The sequence below is a fragment of the Dermacentor silvarum genome, chromosome 3, assembly GCF_013339745.2.
Source record: "Dermacentor silvarum isolate Dsil-2018 chromosome 3, BIME_Dsil_1.4, whole genome shotgun sequence".
NCBI classification, from domain to species: Eukaryota; Metazoa; Arthropoda; class Arachnida; order Ixodida; family Ixodidae; genus Dermacentor; species Dermacentor silvarum.
The window spans coordinates 16,028,115-16,055,144 of record NC_051156.1 but is presented as its reverse complement, the minus strand read 5'-3'; the positions used below and the strand labels follow the sequence as shown (position 1 = coordinate 16,055,144).

The following is a 27,030-nucleotide window of genomic DNA, read 5'->3' as shown; positions in this document are numbered from 1 at the left end:
GCATGGCAGGGCTGTTTTGTTTGAGGCTGTCAGAGTCAAGGCGACGGTAATCATTTAGCAATGCATGGCACGGAAGATGACCAGTTTTGGTAAAGCACCGATGAGGCGAGCTCATGGAAATGACGAGGGCAACGAAACACAATTAGAAATAGGAAAAAATCTGAACATGATTAGGACTGAGTAAAAGTGTTCACAGACAATACAACCTCAAATATCTGCCCACGACACCTCCAATTTTTTCTATAGCAAGCAGATTCGAAAATCAAGGGTCGCCCCTGTCCTGCCGAAGCGACCGCATGGGCATTTACGTTAAAGCACGTGCTATCGATGGTTGCGTTTCCATGATGGAAGCATGCTATCGTCATCCCGCAAGCTTAGTACACAGTGTTCTTGTGTCGCTTGTGCGACAACAGCTTCGAAACCACAAAACAGTGAGACCAGCCTGTGAAACTGCTTATTCAGGGAAACTTGTAGGTGAGACGAGCACCGCGCTGTACGCAGAGTCAAATTACGCATTTTTCTCCTTGCAACGCCTTCTTTTGATCCCTGTCGTGCAATAAATCAAGTGGCCCTTACGCACTTAACAATATAGTTTAATAAGCTTTGTAACCATAAGTAACCATAAAATCAGATAGTCAGCACGAATACACCTATGATTACCCCAATTGTGACCCCAATGGCTGCAGTGTCTGTCTTAGCAGTGTTAGGGGACAGTGAACATGTCAAAGACACATTAGTTCCTGCCAAGAGCACCTACTTGTGGCAAGCCCTAGGAGGACGTCCAAGCACAAATGGTAGCTCACAGTAAATGGTTACTTCATTTTATTCGAATTATCCAGTGAGGGTCAAATACAGACTTGAAATAATGATAATGGCCCATAGAAATGTATGCATGCCAACCGCGACTTTCAATTGGGGTTGAATTAATTGAAAAAATTAAATTAGCCAGAGTCAAATTAATGAAAGTCTACTGTAGTTTGACTTGAATTGCAAGTACAGGGCAATCCACTTATAATGATACCACATATAACGATATGTCGGCTATAACGTACGATGAGTCGACTTAAGTGTGTCAACTTATGCATTAGGGCTATGAGAAAAAAAAACATATATAACAATATCGTATTTACCGCATATCGGATATAACAATTGAAATTTTGCATTCTGGGTGGCGTTTTCCATGAGGAATGATCGTGAAATTTATGTTGCTAAGTTCCCCTTAACCGAGACAGGGCAAAATGGCGCCAGCTACTTCCTGTCTGCGTCGTCGGCGATCGAGCGAGCATCCAGAAAAGTGAATAGGGGGAAAAAACAGAAAAAATAAACGAAAGCAAGAGGCAAATGGCTCCTGCGCTCCCTTTCTACAATCTCCCCCTCTCTCTCTCTCTCTCAGCGAGCAGCGGTAGAAGCACCGACAAAGTAGAAAGCTGTGTCACTTGAGACGAAGCTGCAAATTGTACAAGACTCACAGAAGTGCAAGATCGTGCATTCGATGTTATCGCCGATTCTGGAAACCAGCAGCGCCATGATCATGAAGGCTAGAACCAGTGGCCATACCGATCAAACGAAAAAACGGGCTTTGTGTGCCAGGGCGAAACCCCCAATGGGTGAAACCAATGCCTCCTTTAGAAGATGCTTGCTGCGTGAGACGAGAAGCTGGTTCCTGTCCCTCTCCTCTTTCCTCCTCTCCACCAGGTTCGGCTGCGAGCGCTAGCTGCGGCGGCCGCTCCAAACCTAAATCACGTGGCCCTGCTTCCGAAATTATAGCGGTGTCTGTTGCCATCCCGGAGGCAGCACCCGCGGTCTCTTGTCAAGCCATTGGTTGAGCACGCGCCAGCCTCGTAATCGTCACTTCCTTCGCAACAGGAAGTAGGGTTGGCAGCGAGCGCCGTCTCTCCGTGACTACCCTGAACCACGGGAACCTTTGCTCCAATGGGAAAATGAGCGATGCGGCAGACATCTAGTAAAGAAGGCATTGGTTAAACCAACACGGTGGAAGCCGCTAACATTACTGAGCTCTGGGGGCACGTTGTTACTGATGATGAAACAGGTGGTGCTTCGATGGAGGAGTTTCTGAGTGCAGATAGTGCTGCCTCGTTCTACGAAGAGATTTCCGACGGGGCGATCATTGTCGCAACAGACTGTGGCATTGTGCGATGGAGGTGACGACCGCAGCGGCAGTGACGACGTGATTGACAATGGCCCGTCTTTGACGCTGACCCCGATGTTCACTCAGAGTGCACTGTCATCCATCGAGTCACTCATTTATTTCATGCACACTAATTTACAGCCGCCAGTGCAGATTTCTTACTATTTTAGCATGCCTGTCGCTGCTCTTGGAACAAAGGAACGACAACACAGTAGTGTAAACAATCAAAAGGGCATTTATTGCTCCTTTCATACACTATTGCACGCTAGCCGAATTACTACGCCGATGGACGCGCGACAAATCGAGGAAGTTCGACTCACCGCGACCGGATAGCGAGTGAATATGTTCACCCCATGCTAGACACCATCGCTTAGTCGTTCTTGTGTATGGTCACGCGAACGGGGGCGGGTTCGAATGATCCAAGTTCGTCCATTCCTTTGTCCTGCTCCTTGCCTCGCGAGACGGTCTCACGAAGTGGGCCGGCGCATGCTCGAAGCGTCCGTGCATGCTGCTCGCCGACCCCACGCCGAAGAGGGAGCGCCTTCTTCCTTTTGCACCCAAGGTGGCGTCAGCAGTGCAACACTTGCGCCTCTCGCAATATGCTGCAACCACACCAACCTTCGCTGCTGTAAAGCCACGCGGCGAAGCCGGGTTGCAGGAGATGGGAGCCATGCTGGGAAAACAACATCAGAGGAAGCATGAGAGTCGTGCATCCCCACACGCTTGACACGCTGTTTAGTGGTATAAATAAATGTTTCATTTTTCACAGCCTACTTTCTATGTCAATTTTTTATCGCAAGGGGAAAATTTGGTTTCGTAGCTACAGAGGTATGTTTGACAGCTTTTTTTTTTACGGCAGTCCAGATATAGCGATCATCAATTATAACGATCAGATTTTTCGTTCTTCTTGGTATCGTTATAAGTGGACTGCACTGTACTCGAATTAGTGTCTAAGTTAGGCTTGTGCAAATATTCAATATTTTCGAATATTATGCTATTTGATATTCGCTTTGGCCGGAATTTTAGTATTCAACAAAATTTCTCAAGAATTCGAAGTAAACCAATCTATGCATATTCTAGTGTATAAGCCGCACCCCCAATTGCAACATCCCGGAACGAAAAGAAAGAAATCTGGGCTCCTCGGTAATATGCAGTTATAACCCTCGGTAATAACTGCATACAACTCCCTAATCTTTGCAAGACCAGTCTCCATTTCTGGATGCACGAATCGTCCACATCTTATCTCCGGCCAGCTGCTCTGTTCCCCACCTCTGTGGTGAAGCTTATGGCAGGCAACTTTTCCCTAAACTTTGCCGTGAGGCCACACCTCAAGACGAAACTTGTGCTGCTGTGAAGCCATTCCTCAAGCTTAAATTCGCATATAACCGCACCTAGATTTTACTGTTAATTTATTTTTTATTTTTTGTCTGTGTACTTGCAGAATGGAAAGTGTTAAGCTTGTGCGTAGATGTACAGCATGAAGCTGAATTTGTGCTACACAGCATAAACTGCTGGCATCGCAGAGTCAAGGTCGCAGAATTGCGACAACGAACGAATGCAGAACGCTCCCACGGCCTCAATCATCACAAAATTTTAAGACTGAAGCACAACAGGGAGAAAAAGCCTGTAAACAATTTTTCTGTGCAGCTAGAGTTGTAAAAATGTTGAACTTGCATATCTGTATGAAAATATCTTAATAACAGCACTTTGAAAATAAGCCAGCTCCAGAGATAAACCTGTTTCCTTTTTGCACGCTAAGAACCAACTTTTCTTAGATTTGTCAACATCTGGCTTTTATGTGAAGGTTTTATCTAAATCCCACGACTATTCAAACTATTTACTTCGAAATTATGCAACATAAATTACTATTTCCTTCGAACCGAAAAATTTACATTCACGCAAGCGTAGTCTAAGTATATCTGCACAACCTACGGTTTAAATGAAGATTGCGTCTGTGGTTCTCCTCTCATGTGCAGAGACGGGGCTGCCAGATCTGGTGTTGGGTGTGGCACTGAGAAGTGCACCTTCGTCACCCGCCATGGCCGCTTTGCTGGCAGCGTGTGCTTCTCCACCTCTGCTACATTCACTGCCGGTGAGCACTGTTTAGTGTATTTTACAAACTCGTTCGTTTTTTCTGAGTAACATTTGCATGATTAGGGGAGCTTTCTCTTCCTGTCTATTATAAATGCGTGCCTTGGATTGTGTACAGAACTGTACTATTAGTTAAATATTCATGCATAAGCAAATATGCATAAGTGAAATAAAGTCCACATAATCTGTGGCCTGTGTCCCTGACTGGGCTGTCTCAGCACAGGAGGTGATTAGGCAGACTAGATTTCAGCTATTTGTGTATGCTTATGCATGAACAAACACTCTATTCTACCCATAGTAGTGTTTATGCATGAATATAGCACAGCCCTGTACACAGCATGTGGTAGTATGTGCGAGTTAGGCGCAGATGTTCAGGCAGGACAGATAAAATTGCTGGAGTACGGGGAGTTGAAAGTCCCATGGTATGACCAGCTCGGGGCCAACAATATCAAGTCCCATCATTTATTTATTTATTTATTTACATACCCTAAGGGCCCCTAGGGGCATTACATAGGGGGGGAATTTACACAATCCAAATTTGCATCACATACAACAGAAAAGGGAAAGGCACGCACAAAAAATCGGCACATCGTACAGTTGCAAAAGAAAAAAAAGGGTGGAAAAACATCACTGCAATGCCACATGCGGCGTGGTATAACACAATTCGATAATTATGTACTCTGCTAACAAGAAATCTTACATGAATCGCGTCATAGTCCTTACATTCAAATTACTCCACATTTCTAGATTCAAGATGGGCAAGTAGGGTTGTCTGGAAAGAAGCACTTTCCTTTATTGTCACAACGCTTTCCGGTAACGCGTTCCATTCTTTAATTGATAATAAAAGGGGGGAAGTTTGATACTTCACCGTTTTTGCAAAAATAGGTGATACCTTGTATATATGATCGGTACGTGTGAAAATATGATGTGCAGGAACAATGCGTGTAGCCGCGAATGCAGAGTCACCAAAATATAAAGAGTGCAAAAAAGACAAACGTAAGAACTTGCGTCTAGTGTCAAGGTTTAAAAGATTAAGTGTGCGCTTTAAAAGGGAAACGCTGGTGTATGTTGAGTACGAAGATAAAATAAACCTAGCAGCCTTATTTTGAACCAATTCCAGGCGTTTTGTAAGACTAGCGTTATTTGGATGCCATACGATTGATGCATACTCTAAAGAAGACCTTATTAGGGATGTGTACGCATGCATTTTGGTTTCCGAGTTTGCGAGTGATAGTCGGTGCTTAAGCAGGCCCAGCTTTTTAAAGGCTTTTTTCGTGACATAATCTACGTGTTTCTCCCAAGTTAAGTCAGCTGTGAAAAATACTCCCAAATATTTAAAACACTCAACCTGTTCGATCACAGTATTGTCAATCGTATAAAGATTACGGGGCATGTTAGTGAGTGCGGAAAAAGAAACGTGTTTCGTTAATGAATGCAGAGTCAGTGGGTGTGGTTGATAAGAATACGAAGATCGTCGGAGAGAGAGAGAATGCAGATGCCCAAGTCAGCATGTCTGGTCGATCTACAGGATGGAGAGGAAGGAAGTCAGTGTCCAGATTTATACATGATGGGACTACTGTATTCATGTAGGTGCAGTGCCCAATGAGCAAGGTTGGGTCCTTCAAAGGGGAGTGCCAACAGGGGGGCATGGTGGTCGGTTATCACACAGAAACTGCGATTGAACAGGTACGGTCAAAGTTTTCTGACCACCCAAACGAGCAAAAGACACTCACGGCCACTGATTCAGTAATTATGCTCGCGTGCAGAAAGAAGATGGATGGCATAAGCAGTGACGAAGTCCTGACACCATTAACACTTAACAAGAACGGTGCCAATGCAATGACCACTCATGCCAGTGCATACTTCAGTAGGTGCAGTGGGTCAAAATGAAACAGAATTGGCGAAATTGTAAGCCGCACAGCGAGTAAGGCTTGCTGTGACCCCCAAGAAAAAAGGACATCCTTCTTGAAATGGTTGGTGAGCAGACGAGCCACGTTGGCAAAATTTTAAACAAAGCGATAGAAATAGAAAAGTAAGCCTATAAGAGTCTGAATGTGCTTGCATAAATGCAGGAACGGGAAAATTTTGCTCAGTGCGAACTTTGTCTGGGTGAGGCTGGATTCCTGCAGAGTTGACAAGATGATCGAGAATGGTAATTTCATGGCAGCAGAAACGACACTTGTATGAATTTACCTGAAGGCCAGAACCTCAAAAGACAGCAAGGACACTTTTGAGGTGCTGAAGCTGACTCCCTGAAACACACAATGACATTGTTGAGGTAACAAAGGCATGCTATGCAGAAGAGTCCATCATGCACTTGAATGTAGCTGAGACCAAAGGACCAAAAGGCAGCAGCCAAAGCGCATTACTTAGTATTGGTAAAGACCGCCTGGTGTTATGAAAGCGGTTTTCTCATTGTTCATCATGTCTATGCCAATCTGGCGATAGCACGGACACAGGTCAGTTGACGACAAATATTGGGCTCTGTGAAGACAGTCAGATGCATCACCCATGCAAGGCAGTGGGTAGACACCCTCTTTCGTTACGTTATTAAGGTGGCCGTGGTCAGTGCAGAAATGCCAGACATTGACTTTTTTTTTTTACTGATGTGACTGGGGATGCCCACGAACTACTTAAAGGCTCCGTGATGTTCTTGTCCATCATCCTGTTGACCTCCCCTGCATGATGGATCGGTCCACTATGGAGGTCTGATAGAATCACCTGTGAATGGAGCTAGCGTCACTGGTGTCAGTGTGATGGGTGACTATTGGCGTCTGTCCGAGAGGGCAGTTATCCAAATAAAATATATCAGTGTAAAAGCAGGAGGTGACCAAGGGCTCTAGTTTGCTCGGAAGAAAGACGGGGAGCAGTCATCTTACAACTGTCATTGGCAGGCAACAAATAAGGAGACGGCAGAGGATGCCACAGAGGCCATCAGAGGCCAAGGAAGAAATCTGGCATCCTTCTGAAGGGGTGATGTGCACCCCTTCAGCATCAAAGCATGTACATAAATACAAATTGGAAATCGAGAATGGGTAGGCACTCGCAGTTTTCGAGGATTTTGATGCCAGTGTTCAGGAGCACGATATTGCTCAAAAAAACTATGTCAACAAACGGGGACATGATGTAGTCGCCAACAGGATCAAGAGGACAGCTCACCAAGAGGACATTTGTAGTGGCCTGTGGTGACAGTTGGGCAAACTCGATAGAACATGGATGGAATGGTTCACTGGAAGCTGCATAGATAGGAAATGGCAGGTCTAGCTGTACTGCACCTGCAGAACAGTCATTCTGCATGGAGTGTTTTAAAATAAAGTCAAGGCTGAGAACAAGGTCAAGCAGGCACCACTCGAGGACGATAAATAGAAACAGTGGTGTAGTGGCTAGCAATGGTGACACATACTGTGCACTTTCTGATGACGGGTGAAGTGCTGTTGTCAGTGGCCCTCACTGTGCACATCATGGAAGGTGTGAGAACCTTTCTGAGCCTTCGGTGAAGAGCAGTGCTGATAACTACCACTAGACAGTCACAGCATAGAATTTGTAGGCCAAGTCATAGATGCAGTGTCACCGTGCACTGCACACTTTTCTGAGGTGTAGCAACTGGTTTGAGATAGGGACGAAAAGCAGTGAACATGTGATGAACACGACCTTTGGGAGCAAAGAGCGGCTGTACATTGCCTGAGCTGCTTAGGCTTTTGGGTTCTGAGACAGCGTGTGAGGCAAGAAAGATCAAATGCCTGGCGCTTGAAGTTAGTAGCTCAAGAAACACCGTCGGTTAGGCGACATTCAGCGGCTGTGGTAGTGATGACTGACATGTTCAATACAAGAGCAATGGAAACATACGGGCCTGTCGACCGCTGTTTGCCAGTCAGCTAGGTTGCAGCGGGAGAGAGGAAAACTCTGCATCTGGGAGCAAGTAGCTGGAGAAACTCGATGGCCATTGCTAGACAGGAGGCCTAAGCTTCCCATCTCCTGACAAACGAGAGTAAAATGGAGAGAACACTATCCTGTAGGTCTGAAGAGGCTGTAGCTGGAGACATAGGCTTCAGCTAATGGCAAATGATGCATGTCAAGTTTCCTGGCAGCTGATTTAATCTCTGTAGGTCTTCACACAAAGATGTTGCGGCGGTACTAAGCAGCCTGTCAAACATTCATGTGATGCTGTGCCTGTTGGCTTATTCAAAGCAGCAACACACTTTTATAATTGTGTCTATCACGGCAAAGTTTTTGCAAAAACGTGGTATGAGGGATCACGTGTACACAGCGGCCGCGTCGTCTGCTTTGGAAGGGCAGAAGCGAGCTGAAAACGATAGTTTAGTCCCACCTGCGCTTCGGTTCTGATTAAGTGGGGGTGTTTTCCCGCCTTCCGTGTGTGCTTGACAACACTTGAAAGCACTATAATACGTAGTGGCTGCCTTTGAAGGCGTCCAAAATGGTAGGCTACTGCTCGGTGCCGCAGCGCCGGACGTACGCAACGGAGTCCGGTGTCAGCCTTCACACGTACCCGCAGGCCAAGAAGCTGCGTGTAGCTTGGATTGCAAAACTTAGAACCGGCAAGCAGCCATCGGCTACAACTCGGGTGTGTAGCGAGCACTTCCGCGAGGAAGATTTCTGCTATGGCGTCGGGGCTGCGATGTTCGGTGAGTAGCAGAAAGCGCGCACTGAGAAACTCGCCCGCGTGCGCTGCCCAGTTAGTATAATGAAGATTGGGTCTAAGAACTTGTTGATGCTAGATGCTGGCAAGTTCACCAGAATGGAAAGGGAACGGTAAGAAGCACATTAAAAAAAGGCATGGCATATGCTCATGTTTGTGTTAGCACCAAACAATCAATGTTCCGGATTAACAAAGGGAAGCAGCGGGAAATTCCTCGCTGAGAAGACCGATACACATACAGTGCAACGCAACTTGAGAAATAACGATATTGAAACGTCCAAGAATTTAGAACAAAAGAAAAAAAAAATGACTGAATCGTCACGATGGCACATCACAAGTCGCTGTCGAGCGTCGAAGTCTTTAGTTATAACGAAAATATTTTTGAGCAGCTCTGATAGCGTCCACGCAACAATGGTTGCTCGTGTACCGTCAAATGTTCATATGCTGCGGCCTAAAGCTCACGGCACGGTGCGAAAACGCGCTCGAACCGAAAGCGAAACATTGTGCGCGGACATGCGTGCAGATGCACAGACGGTCATTGCGAACCGTGCGATCGTTGCACTAAGGCTTCATTTTGTTATGCTCCATTTGGTTATACAGACAGCACACTATGAGAACATATTTCACATAGTCAGCTCTCAACGATTGCCTACCTTTTACGCAAGAAGCTGGTTCGGGAGACTGCATCGCGGCGACTGCGTGCAATGGGCGTTCACTGTACGTATTCGGTAAAGAGAGAGTGCCTATAAACTATTCTGCGCTTTCTGTTTGCCCAAGATTATTATTTTGACAGTAAGAAACTTCCCTCGTTTGGAGGGTACTTACCTGCGTGGGGTTTTTATTGAGCATCGACAGCCAAAACCCGCATGGGGTTTTATTGAGCGTCGATAGCCAAACCTATGAGGAGTACGCCGCATTATCCTTCATACTACGCAAGCGAGGCGCTTCCAACATGTGGTGATTGTGTGTGATTGAGGCGGCAGGCAAACTTCGCCGCGCCCTCCGAGATTGCACTGATGTCAATGCGACCTTGGAGGCCACGCCCAGCTGCCAGCCAGCACTGAGCACCTTCAGTGGAGAAGTGTGATGGTGAGCTGCGGCTTGTGTGCAGGTGCGCATTAATCGCGGTGGTGAGAAAGACCAATGTTGCTCGACGACGTGTTCGATACGGGGACGCGGAAGTTTTGAACCTTCGTGGCGAACCCGTGCCAAACTCCACGGAAAGCGATCTACTCGGTGTGCAACGGTTGGGTATTTTTGGGTTTCGGAGATGAACTTAGTTCGTTACATCCATTAGCAGAATAATTTCACTTTGTTAAAACGAGGTTTTCAACCTCGTTTCAAGGGATTTAAAGAGAAATTTCATTTACTTCATTATATACAATATTTCATTATATCCCGTTTTGTTATAACGAGGTTTGAGTGGTGTTATACGTACCTTGCAGGTGACTTTGCACTTTTCACCAATTTCTGTGTCCGTCGGTAGGTCTGTGTGGTTATGATCAAAGTGGTCGGTGTGCAGGGCTCGTGTGTGGAGCGTCTGGTGTGTGGGCTGCCCACGGTGGTGAAGTCGGCACCCAGCAGCAAGTTGGGGCCCTTCTTGGAGCTGGCCACTGCTCGGGCCCTGAAACCAGGGGGACTTGTCGTTCTCCAGGTGGGTGTCGGCTGGACGGTAATGTGAGCCAAATGTTTCAGACAAGCTGTATACTGAGCTTGCTACTCCAGGCAGAGACAATTGACAATATACGACAGGAGCACCAACAAAGAAAAGCTGGGAAAAAGAGGCAAATCAAAGGCTTTTCTACAGTAGTCCCAACTGCTTTGAGTAGAGCAGCAAAGCGTTTGTTGCCCACATTGCATCCCTACCTCTGTCATGAGGCCCAGGAAATAAATTTTCTTAATCCATCTGATGGACAGAAGCATTGATTGTTTAAAAAGCATGACAGCAATGATGATGAATGCATATCATCAGCTTGTATGCTAATGGGTAAAACATAGAAAGTTATGCTTTGCAGATTTGTCTTTCAGAGAGGAAATTAATACATTAAATTAGAACAACGTATTATCTTGTTCCTCTGCTGACCTCGCATATGACCGTTTTTATTAATACAGTATAGACCACTTATAACGTAACCGCTTATAGTGCAGGACCGGATATAGTGCGGTCTTTTCAGACTCCCGTTAATTTCCCCATAGCACTCCATGTATACACATACCGTATTTATTCGAATCTAGGCCGATAGTTTTTTTCAAATAATCACACACAAAACTCTAGGGTCGGCTTAGATTCGAGGATTTTAAAAAACGCGCCAGTTTTTAACTGAAACTGATAAATATGGTGCATAGTTAGCGCCATCTAGAAAAGTCAGTATCGCAGCCGCTACTAGCCGCGCCAGTAGCCAGCTGAAGTACACGAGCGACGTCGCCATTTTGACCTGCGTCGTATCGGTAGTATCGGTATGGTGCAGCATCGGCGCGCGGTGTGGCGTTATCGTAATGGCACCAAATGGGCGATGCCACTATTGACCCTTTTCGCGGCGATCTCGTGGGCGCTGCCATGTTTGATCACGTGGTGACGCGTCCATTGCTTGCCTCAACTGCCTCCGTTGCCTCCTTGTTTACAATGGAAGTGTATGACGCCGGCGCGGCTTAGAAAACCACTGTTTTGGGAGATATCGTAAACGGTGACTGGGTGAACGACACGAAGCTTTGATCACAGCTTCAGAGGACATGCAAAAGCGCTTTCGGAGCTAATTAACCTATGTTTAAACGGCGCAAGCAGCGTACATTGTGCTTGTTCTAAAAGCGGGGCTAAATATATATTTCAAGCTATCCAAACATTCCGCTCATGAATTGAATCAGGATTAGCGTGTTTTGCTCTTTGTACTTTATTTGACAAATATTTTGAAGCAGCGGCTTGTCAGTTTCTGACACAGTGAAGTTCCTCGGTGCGGCCACTATCTGATTATTTTCTGCCTAATCGCTCGCGGCTGTGATCAGTTCCGATAGATCTGTTCTTGCTGCGCACAAGACTTGAAACGTATACCTGTTCCGCACATTGCAGTACCTTGTAGCAAATCCGTATTATCGATAGTAACTCGCTTACTCTTGTGGACCTTCACGAAACATTCAGCTTCGACCATTCGTGCGCTATCGATGTAGTATCGTCACTTATTGTGCGTATATAGTGCGCATATATTAAAGTGTGCGCCCATTCACTTATTCTTGACATGTTGGCGAAAGAGTGGATGTAAGTTTCCGTGCTGGTTGGGGTAGATGTGTGTAAATAATGTGCGCGAAACCTACAATGACAGGAGGCGGCGCTACTCCCGTTATCATTGTTTAAGAAGCAGTACTCACTCTTGCCGACGTACCGGGGCTGAAGCGCTTTCTTTGAAGGTTAGCAATACAACGCAGGCGGATGATCAAATTTGTGTATCCTCGAGGAGAGCCGTACATCTGGAAGAGCCGGAAACGCTTACGGACAATTGCAGCAGCGGTCCGCGAACTTGGCCCAACATATTCATTACATTCCTTTATATGCCAGTCACTATTTTTGCAGCCAACTACTGCATACGTCTTCAATCCACAGGATTCAAACAAGAGTGAATAGAGCACAGTGCGTTAGCGAAAACTCAGTAGCATTTCCGACAGCTGATCGCACAGAAGCAAGTTAGAAGCGGTAATGGTTTCGTATTCATGCGCGGTCGTTGAGGAGAGGTTTGGCGCGCCGCCGTAAGCGCCATCTCGTTTCTCTAAAGCAAACTGCTCCGCAAAAAGGGTCAATAGTGCCGCTTTCTAAACGAATACTGTATTTACTCGAATCTAACGCGCACTTTCAACACGACCCTAAATCTGCGTCGGCATTTCAAAATGGCCGCCTCGCACGCGCGTCGTGCCTAGCTACTGTAGCATGCGGAAGCTTCCTCCGTGTGCTGCAGTACACGTGCTTAGGCAATAGTCTACCGTCTGTCTTCACGTTCTCAGCGTCTGCTCTATCTATCAGCATGAAGTACCGAGTTCATCATGATGCCGCATTTAAAAGGAAAGTGATCATCTGTGCGGAGACGGACGGAAATCGGGCTGCATCACGGGCGTTCGGAGAATCCGAAACTTGCGAGCGGGACTGGCGCAAACAGAAGGAGAGGATTTTCGCCAGCAAAGCAATGCGGAACGGTTTCAGTGGACCGAAGCAGGACGTAATCTGCGACGATCCACTCCAGCGATACGATCAGGCTTGGCCCTATCTTGAAAGCAATCTGCGACTGGTAAAGTCCGCCGCGCGCCGTGTTTTCGCCGCGTTGAAGCGAGAGGCATGCTAGCACGAAGGCGCGCTTCGTCTCCAGCGTTTTGACAGTTCGTTTCCGCGGTCAACGAGCGAGGTGTGTTCATGTTTGCTTGAGTGCGTGTGACACCGTGCTTGTTAATAGCGGTCTACTAATTTGCTACCGCATTCGATGCATCGCCTTTCGGGCGAAACTGCGACTTTTTTTATTCATCGCAACATCAGTGCATCGGGAGGAAATCTATTTTTCCAAATTTTTCCTCGCGGAAAACGGGTGCGCGTTACAATCGAGGAAGCGTGAGAATCGAGTAAATGCGGTAGTTGTGCTAGCCGTAGAGGCATCATCAAACGTTCAAACCGGGCGGAACTTCGGCATCGGTCTGTCGTTGGAGGGGGCCACGGGAGATGGTTTTTGCGTGCGCCGCAACATGCGCTCCTTCCAAAAATGCAGCATCTCTGATGCGCTGGATGGTACTGAATATAGCGCACTGTTTGAAGATGTCAGCAGTAAGGAAGATAGCGACGAGGCTAGCAGCGATGGTGACATAGAATGAGCTCGGCATGTTCAAGTTTAATAAATGGTGTTTCATTTTGCGAATGCTGTCCTCGCTTTTTCGTTCGGCCTACATTCGAGGTAAGTTTTTTTTTTTTTTCGGACTTCGAACTTTTGGGGGGTCGGCCTAGATTCGAGTAAATACGGTATCGCTTATAGTGCAGTTGCGGGAAACGAAATACCTGTTACAGTGCGGCTGCCTGGGAGTACGGAAGTCAGCGGAGACGGCGAACGCTCCCCTCAAACGGGCGCCCCAAGGAGTGATCGAGGAAGAAAGAGACGAAGTGGAGGAGAAGGGCACGTGGTGCGAACGAACAGCCAGTGAGGCTAAAACCAGAATCTTGAGTGCGAGTCGAGTCGTGAAATATCACGGCGCGCATAGCGAGCGAGGGCCACGAAAGGGTCAACGCTCGCTTCACGATAACGGCAGTTAAACGAAACTTCAGCGAGTGAACGGGCGGCGCCAGCACGGCACGGCGAAGGGCACACGCGGACACCGTGGAATGTGAGGGAGGAGGGCGGCAGGGAAGCGGATTTCGCCTCGGCAACTCCGCCGCTTCGGTGGCTCCCCTCGCCCTCCCTCGTAGCTCCCTCACTTTCGACTGTCACCGTGCGCGCTCGCTGCCGTGCAGGCGCCGCCGCTCCAGCCGGCCTGGCGCCGGCTCCCCAAAGTTTCATTTTCTGCCGTTATCGGGAAGCGGAGTTTACCGACGTGGGCAGTTTCATTGGCCGGCCTAGGACAGCGCCGCTACTTTCCTCTGCGCCGTAGCCGCAGCGTGCAAGGTCAACACGTGACTAGAAAGTAGAGGAAGCATAAAGGAGAAAGAAGGGTTCACTGCCATTTTCTACACGTGGCTACGGTAGCGTGGCTGAGACGTCGGCACGTACACACATGTTCCGGCGCAATGCAGAATCGGCGACCTTGCCATTTGAGAGGGTGAAATTTCCGCCGCATTTTTTTTTTGTTGTTGTTGTTGTTTTTTTTCCGTTCACGCGCGACATTGAGGGGTCTCCCCTAAGCTTTTACTCTATGGCGGTGCCGGAGCAATGCCGGTCGGAGGCGCCGCCGCATGATTAGGTTCGAATTAATGAGATTCAACTGTAAATTGAATACAAACGTTCTAGCCGCATTCCTCGACTGTCGCATACGCATGGCGGCTCGGTGCACATGTTTTGCATATGTGCGGGCCTTGAAAACTGTTGCTTTGGTTATAGTGCGGTACCGCTTATAGTGCGGATATTCGTGACTCCCGCGACTTACGTTATAAGCGGTCTACACTGTACTTGGATTTTTCGAAGGCATTCGACCGAATTAATTAAATTACTCTGTTAGAAAAGCTATATTGTTATGGCATTCGTGGTGTCACTTAAACACTTACAAAAGGTTACTTATCAAATAGGCATCAGTGTGTATCTATTAACCGAGAGTTATCATTGTCTAAAGGTGTTCGGAATGGCGTACCACAAAGAAGTATAATGGGGCCCCTTTTATTTTATATTTTCATTAACGATAATGTAAGAGTTGACAGCTCTGTAGATTATGTCATTTGTGCGGATGACAAGCTTTATTTTTTTCTGGTGATACCGTGGACAACCTTGTATCTGCTAATGAAGTACTAAAGAAAATATACTTGCGGACTGTTAAAAACTCGCTACACATAAATTTCTCTAAGACTAAAGCTGTACAGTTCCGAGTGAAATGAAAATTTTGTAAATCATCTCGGAAATTATTTCGCAAGAGTAATGAAATCGAACTTTCCTCATCTGTAAAAATACTTGGTGTTATCTTTATTGAATACAGTATAGACCACTTATAACGTAACCGCTTATAGTGCAGGACCGGATATAGTGCGGTCTTTTCAGGCTCCCGTTAAATTTCCCATAGCACTCCATGTATGTATACACGTATTGCTTATAGTGCAGTTGCGGGAAACGAAATACCGGTTACAGTGCGGCTGCCTGGGAGTACGGAAGTCAGTGGAGACGGCGAATGCTCCCCTCAAACGGGCACCCCAAGGAGTGCTCGAGGAAGAAAGAGAGACGAAGTGGAGGAGAAGGGCACGCGGTGCGAACGAACAGCCAGTGAGGCTGAAACCAGAATCTTGAGTGCGAGTCGTGGGCGCGCATAGCGAGCGAGTGCCACGAAACTGCCAACGGTCGCTTCACGATAACAGCAGTAAACGAAACTTCAGGGAGCGGGCGGCGCCGGCACATCACGGCGAAGGGCGCACGCGGAGACCGTGGAATGTGAGGGAGAAGGGCGGCAGGGAGTGGATTTCGCCTCGGCAACTCCGCCGCTTCGGTGGCTCCCCTCGCTCTCCCTCGTAGCTTCCTCACTTTCGACTGTCACCGTGCGCGCCCGCCGCCGTGCACGCGCCGGCTCTCTAGCCGGCCTGGCGCCCGCTCGCCGAAGTTTCGTTTTCTGCCGTTATCGGGAAGCGGGTGGTTGCCGGCGGGGGGGGGGGGGGGGGGGCAGTTTAGTTGGCCGGCCTTGGACAGCGCCGCTGCTTCCCTCTGCGCCGTAGCCGCAACGTGCAAGGTCAACACGTGACTAGAAAGTAGAGGAAGCATAAAGGTGAAAGAAGGGTTCACTGCCATTTTCTACACGTGGCTACGGTAGCGTGGCTGAGACGTCGGCACGTACACTTATGTTCCGGCGCAACGCAGAATCGGCGACCTTGCCATTTGAGAGAGGGTGAAATTTCCACCGCATTTTTTTTTTTTTTTTTTTTTCGTTCGCGCGCGACATTGAGGGGTCTCTCTTAAGCTTTTACTCTATGGAGGTGCCGGAGCAATGCCGGTCGGAGGTGCCGCGGCGTGATTAGGTTCGAATTAACGAGATTCGACTGTAAATTGAATGCAAACGTTCTAGCCACATTCCTCGACTGTCGCATATGCGTGGCGGCTCGGTGCGCACGTTTTGCATATGTGCGGGCCTTTAAAATTGTTGCTTTGGTTATAGTGCGGTACCTCTTATAGTGCGGATATTCGCGACTCCGGCGACTTACGTTATAAGCGGTCTACACTGTACTTGATATGGGATTATCATACTGAGCGCATAAGTCATAAACTTTCTAGAGTGTTAGGCATATTGTGCAGGTGTCAACATATACTACCTGTACCTCGAAACCTTTTAGTGTACAATGCTCTTTTTTCTTTTCATCTACATTATTGTTATCTGGTTTGGTCAACAGGCTCTAAAAAAAAACCTTTAAATACTTTAGTCTCCCTGCAAAAAAATGCATTACCGTCTATTGAAGGTGTCTCTTATAACGTGCACACCTCGGAATTGTTTAAGAAGTTTGGAATCTTGAGAGTTGATTATTGCTACGTAAGCGGAGCGCGAAGTCACCTTTCTCTTGTCAGCTTTTAAATCTGAAATCCGCAGAGAGAGTACGTACAAACATAATTTAGCTGCCTTGCAACCTAATACTGCCTGTCGTTTAACTTGACATACAGAGAATTGGTATGTACCATGTCCTCGCACTATTTATGGAGTTCAAACTCTTCGTTTTTGTCTTCCACATGTACTAAATAGGTTGAAACTAACAATTGAGAACTTTAGTACTTTATCAAGAACAGCATTATTTAAAATGATGTGCTTATTTCATTAAGTCTAGAACATCTAGTCTTCATGGTATGTAAATGTTTAGTTCATTATTTCTTGTGAAAGACCACATATGTATATGTAGTTTTATGTACCACTGCTTTCTGCTGCCTGTGCTTGTTGTTTTGTTTTAGGGGTGATGAGGCCCGTCAAGCTGCTTCTATGCAGCTGTTCCCCATCATACCCAACCACAAATGCACATTTCTCATGTACTATGTAGTTGAATAAACTCAAACTCAAATAAAATGGAACTAAGAGCAACCGTACAGCAAAAGACATAGGATACCTTGCAACTATAGCATGCACGCCAACAGTGTGCCAACTTTTGAATGAAACAGCGCTTTTGAATGGAAGAAATAGCGCTTTTGAATGGGACAAGAGGAGACGACAGACACGGGGGCATTGACTAGCGATCATAATCTTCATTCGTATAGTGAAAGGCTACTTATTCATAAAGATGTAAAGTTTCCGAAAGAAAATGTTGAAGGCATTGGTCCTGAAATGTTGGTGAAGACTGGAAAAATATACTAACCTTTTGTAGCCCACCGAAGTAAAAATAACATCAGACCGCAGGCATGAGAAGACATGTTTTCAAAAGGTATGTCAAGATATTGACATTCCATAACAAATAAGCCCCTTTTTTATTCACTCGGAAATTTATGGTCGCTTTTGGAATTCTCATCTCCTGGCCATGAAACCTGCACTTCTTTACTCTATTATGTAGAAGAGGCTGGTGTACCACCTCACACTTCTGGAGTTTAGTTTTGAAGCAAAGCTTTCTTGCTGAGTTCCATGCACTTTTTCGTACATATCTGGCCGCTAATGCTGAATGCGTGCTTCGACAAGCGACATGAAACACTCTTTCTCCCAGGTTAAGCCAGTGTGTTTTTATTTGTTTATTTTGTAATGAAGCAGAGGCGCCCTCAATTGTACCCTCAAGGCCGAGGTATTACAGAGGGGAGTGGGTAAAAAAAAAAAGAAAAGAAGAAAATCACACATAAGTAACTAACAAAGCAGCAAAAGTGGTTTAGTTAATACAGCAAAAATTGATTAGTTAATTGTATCAAGGAGCGATGATATCGGATATGGCTGAACGAAACGAGTTGTCCTTGATTGCAACAATTGCGCCGGGAAGGTGGTTCCATTCTTGAGAGGTCCTGTGAATAAATTATTCTTGACAGCTTCTGGTGTGGCAATGAGTTATTCCAACCTTATGGCTATGATCAATGCGAGAGGAAATGTAGGTAGGAGATGATATAAGATTATCGCGCAGGTAGGAATTGTGGAAATGTAGTTTATGAAATAAAGTAAGACGAGAGCACTTATGTCGGGCGGAGAGTAGAGGAAGTAGCATGGAATTTTTCATTGAAGTAACGCTTGAAGTGCGACTATAATTACCACAAACGAAACGCCCAGCATTGTTTTGGATTAGTTCAAGTGATTGAATAAGGGTTTGAAGGTGAGGGTATCAGATGGATGAGACATACTCCATTTTACTCCTAATAAGCGTTTTGTATAAGATTAACTTTATTGACATAGGAGCAGAAGAAAAATTTCGGCGAATATAACCTAGCATGCGGTTAGTATTGTTGATTACCTTATCGATGTGTAATGACCAGGAAAGTGTCGAGGTTATGTGGACGCCTAGGTATTTATAGGATGTTACGGCTTCTAGATAATAGTTAGGCGGAGGAATATATCTGTGAGTTACACGCATACATTTACATTTACTTACGTTAAGTTGCATTAACCATACGTCACACCAGTTAGAGATAGCGTTAATATCGTCTTGTAGGAACTTGTTATCAGAACTGTCTGAGATTTCATGGCGGATAACACAGTCATCTGCGAAAAGGCAAATGCTAGAAGAAACATCATTGGGTAAATCGTTAATGTAAATTAAGAAAAGAAGAGGGCCTAGAACTGATCCTTGGGGCACACCAGAGTCTATGGGGCTAAATGGGGATATATGGTTATTTGACGCAACGTACTGTGACCGATTAAGAAGAAAATGTTCAAGCCATGCAAACAGGTTAGGATCAAGACTAAGTTTGGTAAGTTTAAATAGAAGCAATTTATGACACACTTTGTCGAAGGCCTTGGCGAAGTCAAAGAAAACACAGTCAGTGAATGAACCTTTGTCAACAATAAGATGAAGGCTGTGAGTAAAATAAAGAAGTTGAGTTTCGCAAGACAAGTTTTTTCGGAAACCATGTTGTACTTCAGTGAAAAATGAATTATTCTCTAAGTGCTTTACTAAATGTGAGTACAAAATATGATCAAGAACCTTACAAGAAATGCTGGTGAGAGAAATGGGGCGACAATTGAGGAGCGAATTTTTCCTGCCGGACTTGTGAAGTCGGACCACCTTCCCGACCTTCCAATCTGCAGGGAGCTGATGGGTGTCTAGAGATTGCTGAAAAATTCTTGAAAGTAGAACAGATGAATAAACAACAGTATTTTTCAGAACTTTTGCGTTAATCAAATCAGCACCAGGACTTGATGACAACTTTAGACCTTTAATTACATTTTCGACCCCAAGAGGTTCAATGATTATAAAATCCATAGCTGGGTAATTGCAACACTCAAAAGCTGGAAGCACAGGATCAGTACATGCGACGAAGTTGCTACAAAATACAGAATTAAGTACATGGGGACATACATCATCACATCATCCTAGCACCGGTAAACCAATGGAATAGATCAGCGTGACCGCATTATCTTTTGAGGCGTTATTAACACGCCAAAACTTTTGGGGGTCATTCACAAGCATTTTTGGCTTTGTGTGGATGTGGGGTTGAGACGCTTGGCACATTTCGATCTGCATTTGCACTAGAAGAAACCGGCAAATCATAAACACCATGAGTGCAACGTGACACTATGGATCAACACTGAAAGTTTAAACAAATAATACATGTATGATGTACTGCATGTAAATATGGGTATATAATATCCAGCCTGTCTATAATTCACTACAGACAGACAGACATCAACTTTATTTGGTCCTGAGGAACTACGTGGGGACCCCCTGTGGGAAGTCCGTAGTATTCGCTGGCCGCGTCCACGTAGGGGCAGGAAGACTACAGATAAAATAATTTCTTCGTGTAACATGCTGCTATCTAATACTAATATTTATACAGTTAAACCTGCTTATAACGAACCTCCATATAACGAATTCCTGGATATAATGAAGTTTTTTTATTCCCCGCCGTTGCTCCATAGAAGCACATGTATTTGAGACCTCGAAATAACAAGTTTTTCCCCGCCGCCCCAAGAGATTTCGCCCCAATTTTTGCGCAAGCTGCAACCGGAAATACCTTCTCCACCACGACGGAATGCGAAGCGGACGCACGTGTGCGTGCGTGCGAGCGAATGCGAGGCGGGCCTGCATCCCTCGACCCGGTGATCTTGCCGCCGCGGGCGTGACCTTTCCCCCTCCCTTTATTCAAACCTGATCCTGCCGCTTGCTGCAGCTGGCCTAGCCCACCAAGCCGGCACTCTCATTTTCCAGTTGATGTTGCCGACGCGCTGGCAGACGCTTTGACACATCACACTAGATGAGCGCGGACACGCGCTGTCAAACGCTGGCGGCATGTGGAAGCGCCGCTGGCGAAGCGAGCGAAGTGACCTTCGTGCTGTTATCTATCGATTCAACGCAAACTGAGCGCCGAGAACACACAGCATGCACAAAGCTACGAGCCACCGATGCACCTACACTGCCTAGACTCTGCCCCAACACAGATCGCTTTTAAGATACGGCCCGCATGACCGCGCGCCGCTGCGCAGTACGCAGTTTATGCCAGAGTACAGTACAACGCCGCTCGTTATCCCTCCCTCCTCACCGGTGCCACGAGCGCAACGGAAGAAGGCGCGCTTCCTCCCTGCTTTTCTTTCTTGTGCATGCGAAATTTAGACGCGGTCGTCGGCTTCCCTCGCACGTTTTCACTCGCACATACAGCATACGGCGTGCGGCGACTGCGTTATCGCCCTTGGACTTTATACAAAACATCTATCAGCCAAAACCAATTTTTAGGGCCACAACGCGTCATAGACACCATCTTTAGATAGCAAATACGGATCACAAGGGCCCTACTTTTGCTGGCGGAAACCGAAAATACGACATAGTTGTCGCCACCGGCACTTTAGGCGCCCAATGCCATTGTCAAGCCACCAAGCCAAGCTACATGAAAAGTCAAAATGGCCGCTCGGGCCATTTGCAGTCAACCGAGACAGCGAACACTCCCCTCAAGTCACAGATATACTCCGACATAACGGCGTTCGACGAGCTCCGCAACGTCACAGTGACGAATAACCAACCGGCATCCGTACTCCAATGACACAATGCAAACAGCGTGTCTAGCGCTGTCGGGCACGTTCCAACGTTGCTGGTGCGTGGATAGCTCCATTTCTATTTTTCGCTGGCCAAGCCGAGCCGTGCCGGCCACGCATCCCAGCATTCTTCGCGTGGAAGCGGGCAGAATGGTGCAATGGCAGGAGTGCGGGAAAGCCCGTCTGCCGCCGTGGCTCTCCGCGGATTAACAAGCATGGTGCCACGTGCACACAAGCAAACATGAACACATCTCACTTGATGACCGCGGAAACTCACTGTCAAAAGGATATAGTAAGGATGCGCGGCAGCAGCAGCGAGCGAATTGACCTTCATGCTGCGTCTTGCATATTAACGCCAACTAAGCCGTGAAAACACAGCACACGGCGGACTGTGCCCCTGTCGCAGTTCGCTTTCAAGATACAGCGGCCCCGGCGGTCGCACGCAGCTGCCCGTGCTGCCCGGAGGAGAGAGCTCTGCATGTTCCGCTGTTTCCGCTATTTCCAAGAGTTCTGCATGCAGTAAACGATAGCGTTCATGTTCAACTAGACAGAGAGGCTGGATACCCTGATTATGTTGTTACTAGAACATGTGAAAAAGCTGTGAAGTGGCTGAAGTCAGACGATGAAAGAGAATGTCAACGAAAGAATGGCCAGGTTTCCACCCTCCCAGATGCGCATAAGCTCACACATAATTTAAAGAGCGTTGCATTGAGGTACGAGGTTAAAGTTATTTTCTCAGCACCAAAGAAAATGGGAAGCATGCGCGCGTTCGTGAGTCACAGAATGGAGAGTAAGCCAAAAAGCATAACCGCAGGTTGCGGTGTTAAGTACAGGAATTCTTTTATTCCATGCACGACAAATATTGTGTACCATGTGCCCTTGTCATGTTTAGCGAGTACATTGGACAAACTAGGCTGTGTGCTAATGTGAGGTTAAGGGAGCATCAGAGAAACGGAGAAGCTAGACCTATATATGCATTTAGCACAGCACTGCAAATCATGCGCGCATGTCATTAGATTCCATTAAACGACTCTAATTGACAGACATAATGAGAAGGATAAACAATTAATTCTGGAGGCTTTCCATATCAGTGAGAGCAAAGAAAAATGCGTCAGCCAGACAGCTGTCACACTAAGTGATAAGGAGGCAGGACTCTTCCGAAGCAATCATAAATCAAAAGGTAGCGACATTTACAGCACACAGTAACCCTTAGATTGGACTTCCCTCTTTTTCTTTCTCACTTTCTTATCTTCCTAATGTTGAGGTGTGCATTGTGTAAAAAGAGAGAGGAAGGAGGGCACTGCAGAATGTTTGCATAACACGTGTAGCTTGAGCCTTGGGGACGTTATTATTTAAAGGGGTCCTAAACCACCCCTCGCGCTTGGTGAAAAAAGTGGGCAGCTTGCGCTAGGGGCGCAAGGCTGGAGTAAACAGTGGAGCTGGTGATCGACCTAGCTTCTTCCAGGTTTTACTAGGTTTGGCTAAGTTTTGCTAGGAAATGCTAAGAGCTGCTAGGCACAGTATTCCGAATCGGCTTGCCACCGACGCGCAGATTCTCGCTTGGCCGCGTGACGCACTTCTAGATGAGTGGCTTCTTCGGTTGTGCGGATCTTCTTTGGTCGTCCCATGTCAAGTGTACATTTACTCGCCACAGAGTCAATGAGAGTTGTGCCACCGTCGCGGCAGCTCCGAGCTTTATCTCCCTGGTGACGTCACGGCCAAGCTGTGCCTCCACACTTGCCGGCGTTTGGCTGGTCGAAACCTGCTGAGCTGCTGCCGACGCCGCCCGCATTTCCCCGTCACGTTTCCCGCGCTCACGTCGGGGAAACACGGGCGACGTCGGCAGCAGCTCTGCGCGTTGCCTCGTTGGTGCTGGTACAATTTCTTTCTCTATCTCGCTCTAAATTTCTCTTTCCTTCTCCTGAGCATTGCGCACGCCGTGCGCATGCTCTCCTTTCCTCTCCTTAACGTCCCATGTCAAGGCAACATGTGCACGGCACGGAGAGGAGGCGAGGCACACGACGCTCTGTGAGGTGGTTGCTAGGCAACGCAGTGGTGTCATAGCTCGGCGAGGTTTTGTGACAGCAGGTGCCACTTTTTACAATTAGCTGGAACAGCTTTGCTGTTAAAAACATAGTCTGCGGATAGCATACGCTGCTGTGAAGATCTCAGCTAAGTTTTGCCGTCGTGTACAGCGCGTGGAAATCGTAAGCGGAGCACGAAATCATCTTTCTCTCAAACGCTCTTTTTTTAAACTGAAGCCATGTTCCTCACTCTTTCCTTGACTCTTTATTTCGTCATAAAGCGTCTGGAAAACGCGGCTACTATTGGCCAATAGCTGACATTAATCTAGAAGGCTGTTTGGATCTGTTTGGATCAGTGCGCTTAATTCTTCCAACTGTTACTTTGTATATTTATTGGAGAGGTTTAATAAACAGGCTGAAGTAAGTGAAAATCTACTTTTTAATTTTGGTAATAATTCCGCGACCGGCTTCTTCCGGTCGCGGAAGAAGCCGCGACTGCCCGCATAAGAATTAAACTTTGGCCGCCTGGCTTATGGGTGTTCTAGTGATCAGGTCCCACTAATTTCAACTAGCTTTGAACGCTTAACCAGGGATAAACTGTGAACGCTTGGAATGTGCTACCAAGCGAAGCTGTAAATAATCCAAATTTAGATCAGTTTTGTTCACTTGTGGAGCAGCTAATGGACCCTGTATAACTGCTTTTCCTGTTGAAAATTGCAGAAGGTATCTTGTAGTGTTGTATTGTTATTGTTTGTACATTTCTTTTCTGATCTATAGCATACAAATTATAGTGCTAGATTTTTTTCTTCTCGTGTACGCGATGTGTAACCATGTAGTTAATATAATATTGATGCACTTGCTGTTGAAAAGTGTTCCGATTACCTCATGTTGTCGTGTTGTCTTTTACGGAACTTGTATCTTATTACATGCCTATGATGATGTAAGCCTGCTCCCTGTATGGGTCTGCAGAAGACCTACAGTATTGATAAATTTTAAAAAATAATAAAAACTAGCTTCAAACTACGCGAAACTTAAGGTCAGACCACACGCACATTAGCACACGCCCACTCCTGGCCGCTGCTGGTTAGATGCCTTGGCAGACTTATTGATAACACTTCAAAATGCAAAGTTGTATGTGACTAATGTCTGTCGATCCCTGTAGATGCCCCCGTATACAGGAACACTACGATTAGCGCGTCGTAGGCGCCAAAATTGGAATTAATGGCGTCTACAATAACATCCAAAATTAAACTTAAACTGCGTGCCACAGTGACTTTCATTAGACGGAGCGTTGTGGCTGCACCCCACTCCGCCGTAGCCTTTGCAGTGCAAATCGTTTAAGAACGAGTGAAAGCACCATGAAAGGTGTGTTTATTTGCCAATAACTCCACTTCTGCTGAATGCATTGAAGTACTTTTTGTGGCAAATTATTTCTGAAATATCCTATCTTAATTTTAAATGCATTTCTCCACTTCGTTAAAAAGTGGCTCAGGGCCCCTTTAAAAATTTTTTTAGGCATGCAATCTACGCATGCATATTATTTTTCGCCTCTTGGTTGTTTCTTCCAATAAATGCAGTTTAGAGTCAGCGCTCTGTGTGTTCACTTCGTTCTTGTTCTTTGTCTTTCTAATGATGAATGCTGTACAGTTGACTTCCATTAACTCTACCTTGACGGGACCAACAAAATTGGTCAAAATACCTGGCGGGTTGAATTAAACAAGTTCCAGAAAAAACACCAAAACACAATGCTGATTAATTCAGCAGTATTTGCCCGATTCTAACAGGCCCCCGAATGAAACGCGTGCCAACTTTGTATGCGTCCAAAGTAGTAAACTAACTCACAAATTACTTTAAAGCTCCTAAATAAGGTAGAAATCTAGCGTGCACCTGATTTTTTTAGCGAGAGAACTCGTTTCACAATAGTGGCCGGGTTTCTAAAGTTAGCTTTGCTGCATGTTTCTTAGAGTCTGCTTCGCCTCAATACATTGGTGTTATGCAGCAAAGCACGCAAACGTTGCAAAGGCAGTTTTAGTTTTGTGTCAAACTGCACCGCACAGGCATTTTTTAGCCCAATTTGGTGCGCGTTAGAATTTGGTAAATACCGTAATCAAACATGCTATGGTTATCACTTGAAAATCTTCCTATGGTGGGCCGGAAACAGGCATTTACAATGACAGATGCTCAACGCATTCGCTTTCCCCTGAGCTCCGCCGAGACAGATGCTGCCACTAAAGGGGTCACTACCGGGGTCACCATAGGGGTCAGGCATGTGCGTGCTTACTGGTCACGCTCGAATTATCTGGTGAAGGCCAATTTCAAGATCAAATTAACAAAAATGCATGAGCACTGCCCAGTACTTTCAGCTGGAATCAAATTAACAGGTGTCGAAATAATGGAAGTCTAATTTAATATTTAAATTGTGTTGGTTGGTTGGTAACAACTTTATTGATGTGTATGCGTTAAAAATATTTTGCAGGAAGTATCACCAGCAGATAAACCCATTGTCCTTGCTTTGCAAAAGAAGAGTGCCAGCTGGCTTTCAATAATTTGACCTTGCCAGTACATACAAAATCTGTAAGATCTTACGATCTACAAATTAAATGAGTTCTAATGGGTTCATGGCATTCTGCCATCGTGCTCAGGCACAGCCACAATACAGTAACCAACCGATTTTTCAGACCCAAAAGTGGCCAAAAGGTCCAAGCAGTCCGATGAACCAAATTTAATTTAGAAAAAAAGACAAATTTATTCCTCCAACAGACGCAGTTTGTTGGTGCAACCTTTGAATTTCATTACTAAGACTCATTGTTGGCACAGGACAGGTGCCACCAACGAAAAGCTGTTAGTGGCACCTCTCCTGTCGTTTACACCTTTGTGTAATCTTTTTTTATGCCTTTTCTACCAAGATTTGCATTTCATATTTGTTTGGTGTGCCGCATGTGCAAACCTGCCGTGAATGCAAGCTTTTTCTTTCCACTGGGTACTTGGCACTGATTGGCGGCTGCTGGTATTCGTGTTACAGTCAGGTGAATGACGAAGTTTCCCTTTCTAGAGCTGCTCTTTGTGGCCTGCATTCGATACCATATGCGACGAAAGCGAAACATTTTCATTTTCTCTATTGTTTGATGCAGATGAGTTGTGCAGAGTTTCCGTTGGCTTTCTTTGGATTCTGGTTGGTTTATGGCAAATCATGGATTCCCCGTGTGGACCTTTCCTCGGGGGAGGAAAAACACATTTGATGCATAATACACCGTAGGAAGCTTCATTCCTAAGCTTTGTCTTTTTTCAAGAAGCTCTCGTTTTGATGTTTGTAGTGTAGTGGTTGCTTTAAATAA

At 46.2% G+C, this 27,030-nt stretch overlaps 1 protein-coding gene across 2 annotated transcripts in view; it reads left to right on the top strand.

Moving 5' to 3' along the window:
* The window catches only part of LOC119445344 (focadhesin), a 377,760-nt gene that overhangs the window by 312,177 nt on the left and 38,553 nt on the right, over nucleotides 1–27,030 (top strand). For both annotated transcript variants that reach the window (XM_037709656.2, XM_037709655.2), the window contains exons 31-32: nucleotides 4,126–4,241; nucleotides 10,420–10,551. In XM_037709656.2, the coding sequence (XP_037565584.1) occupies nucleotides 4,126–4,241; nucleotides 10,420–10,551 (248 nt within the window). The remainder of the gene's footprint in view (nucleotides 1–4,125; nucleotides 4,242–10,419; nucleotides 10,552–27,030) is intronic.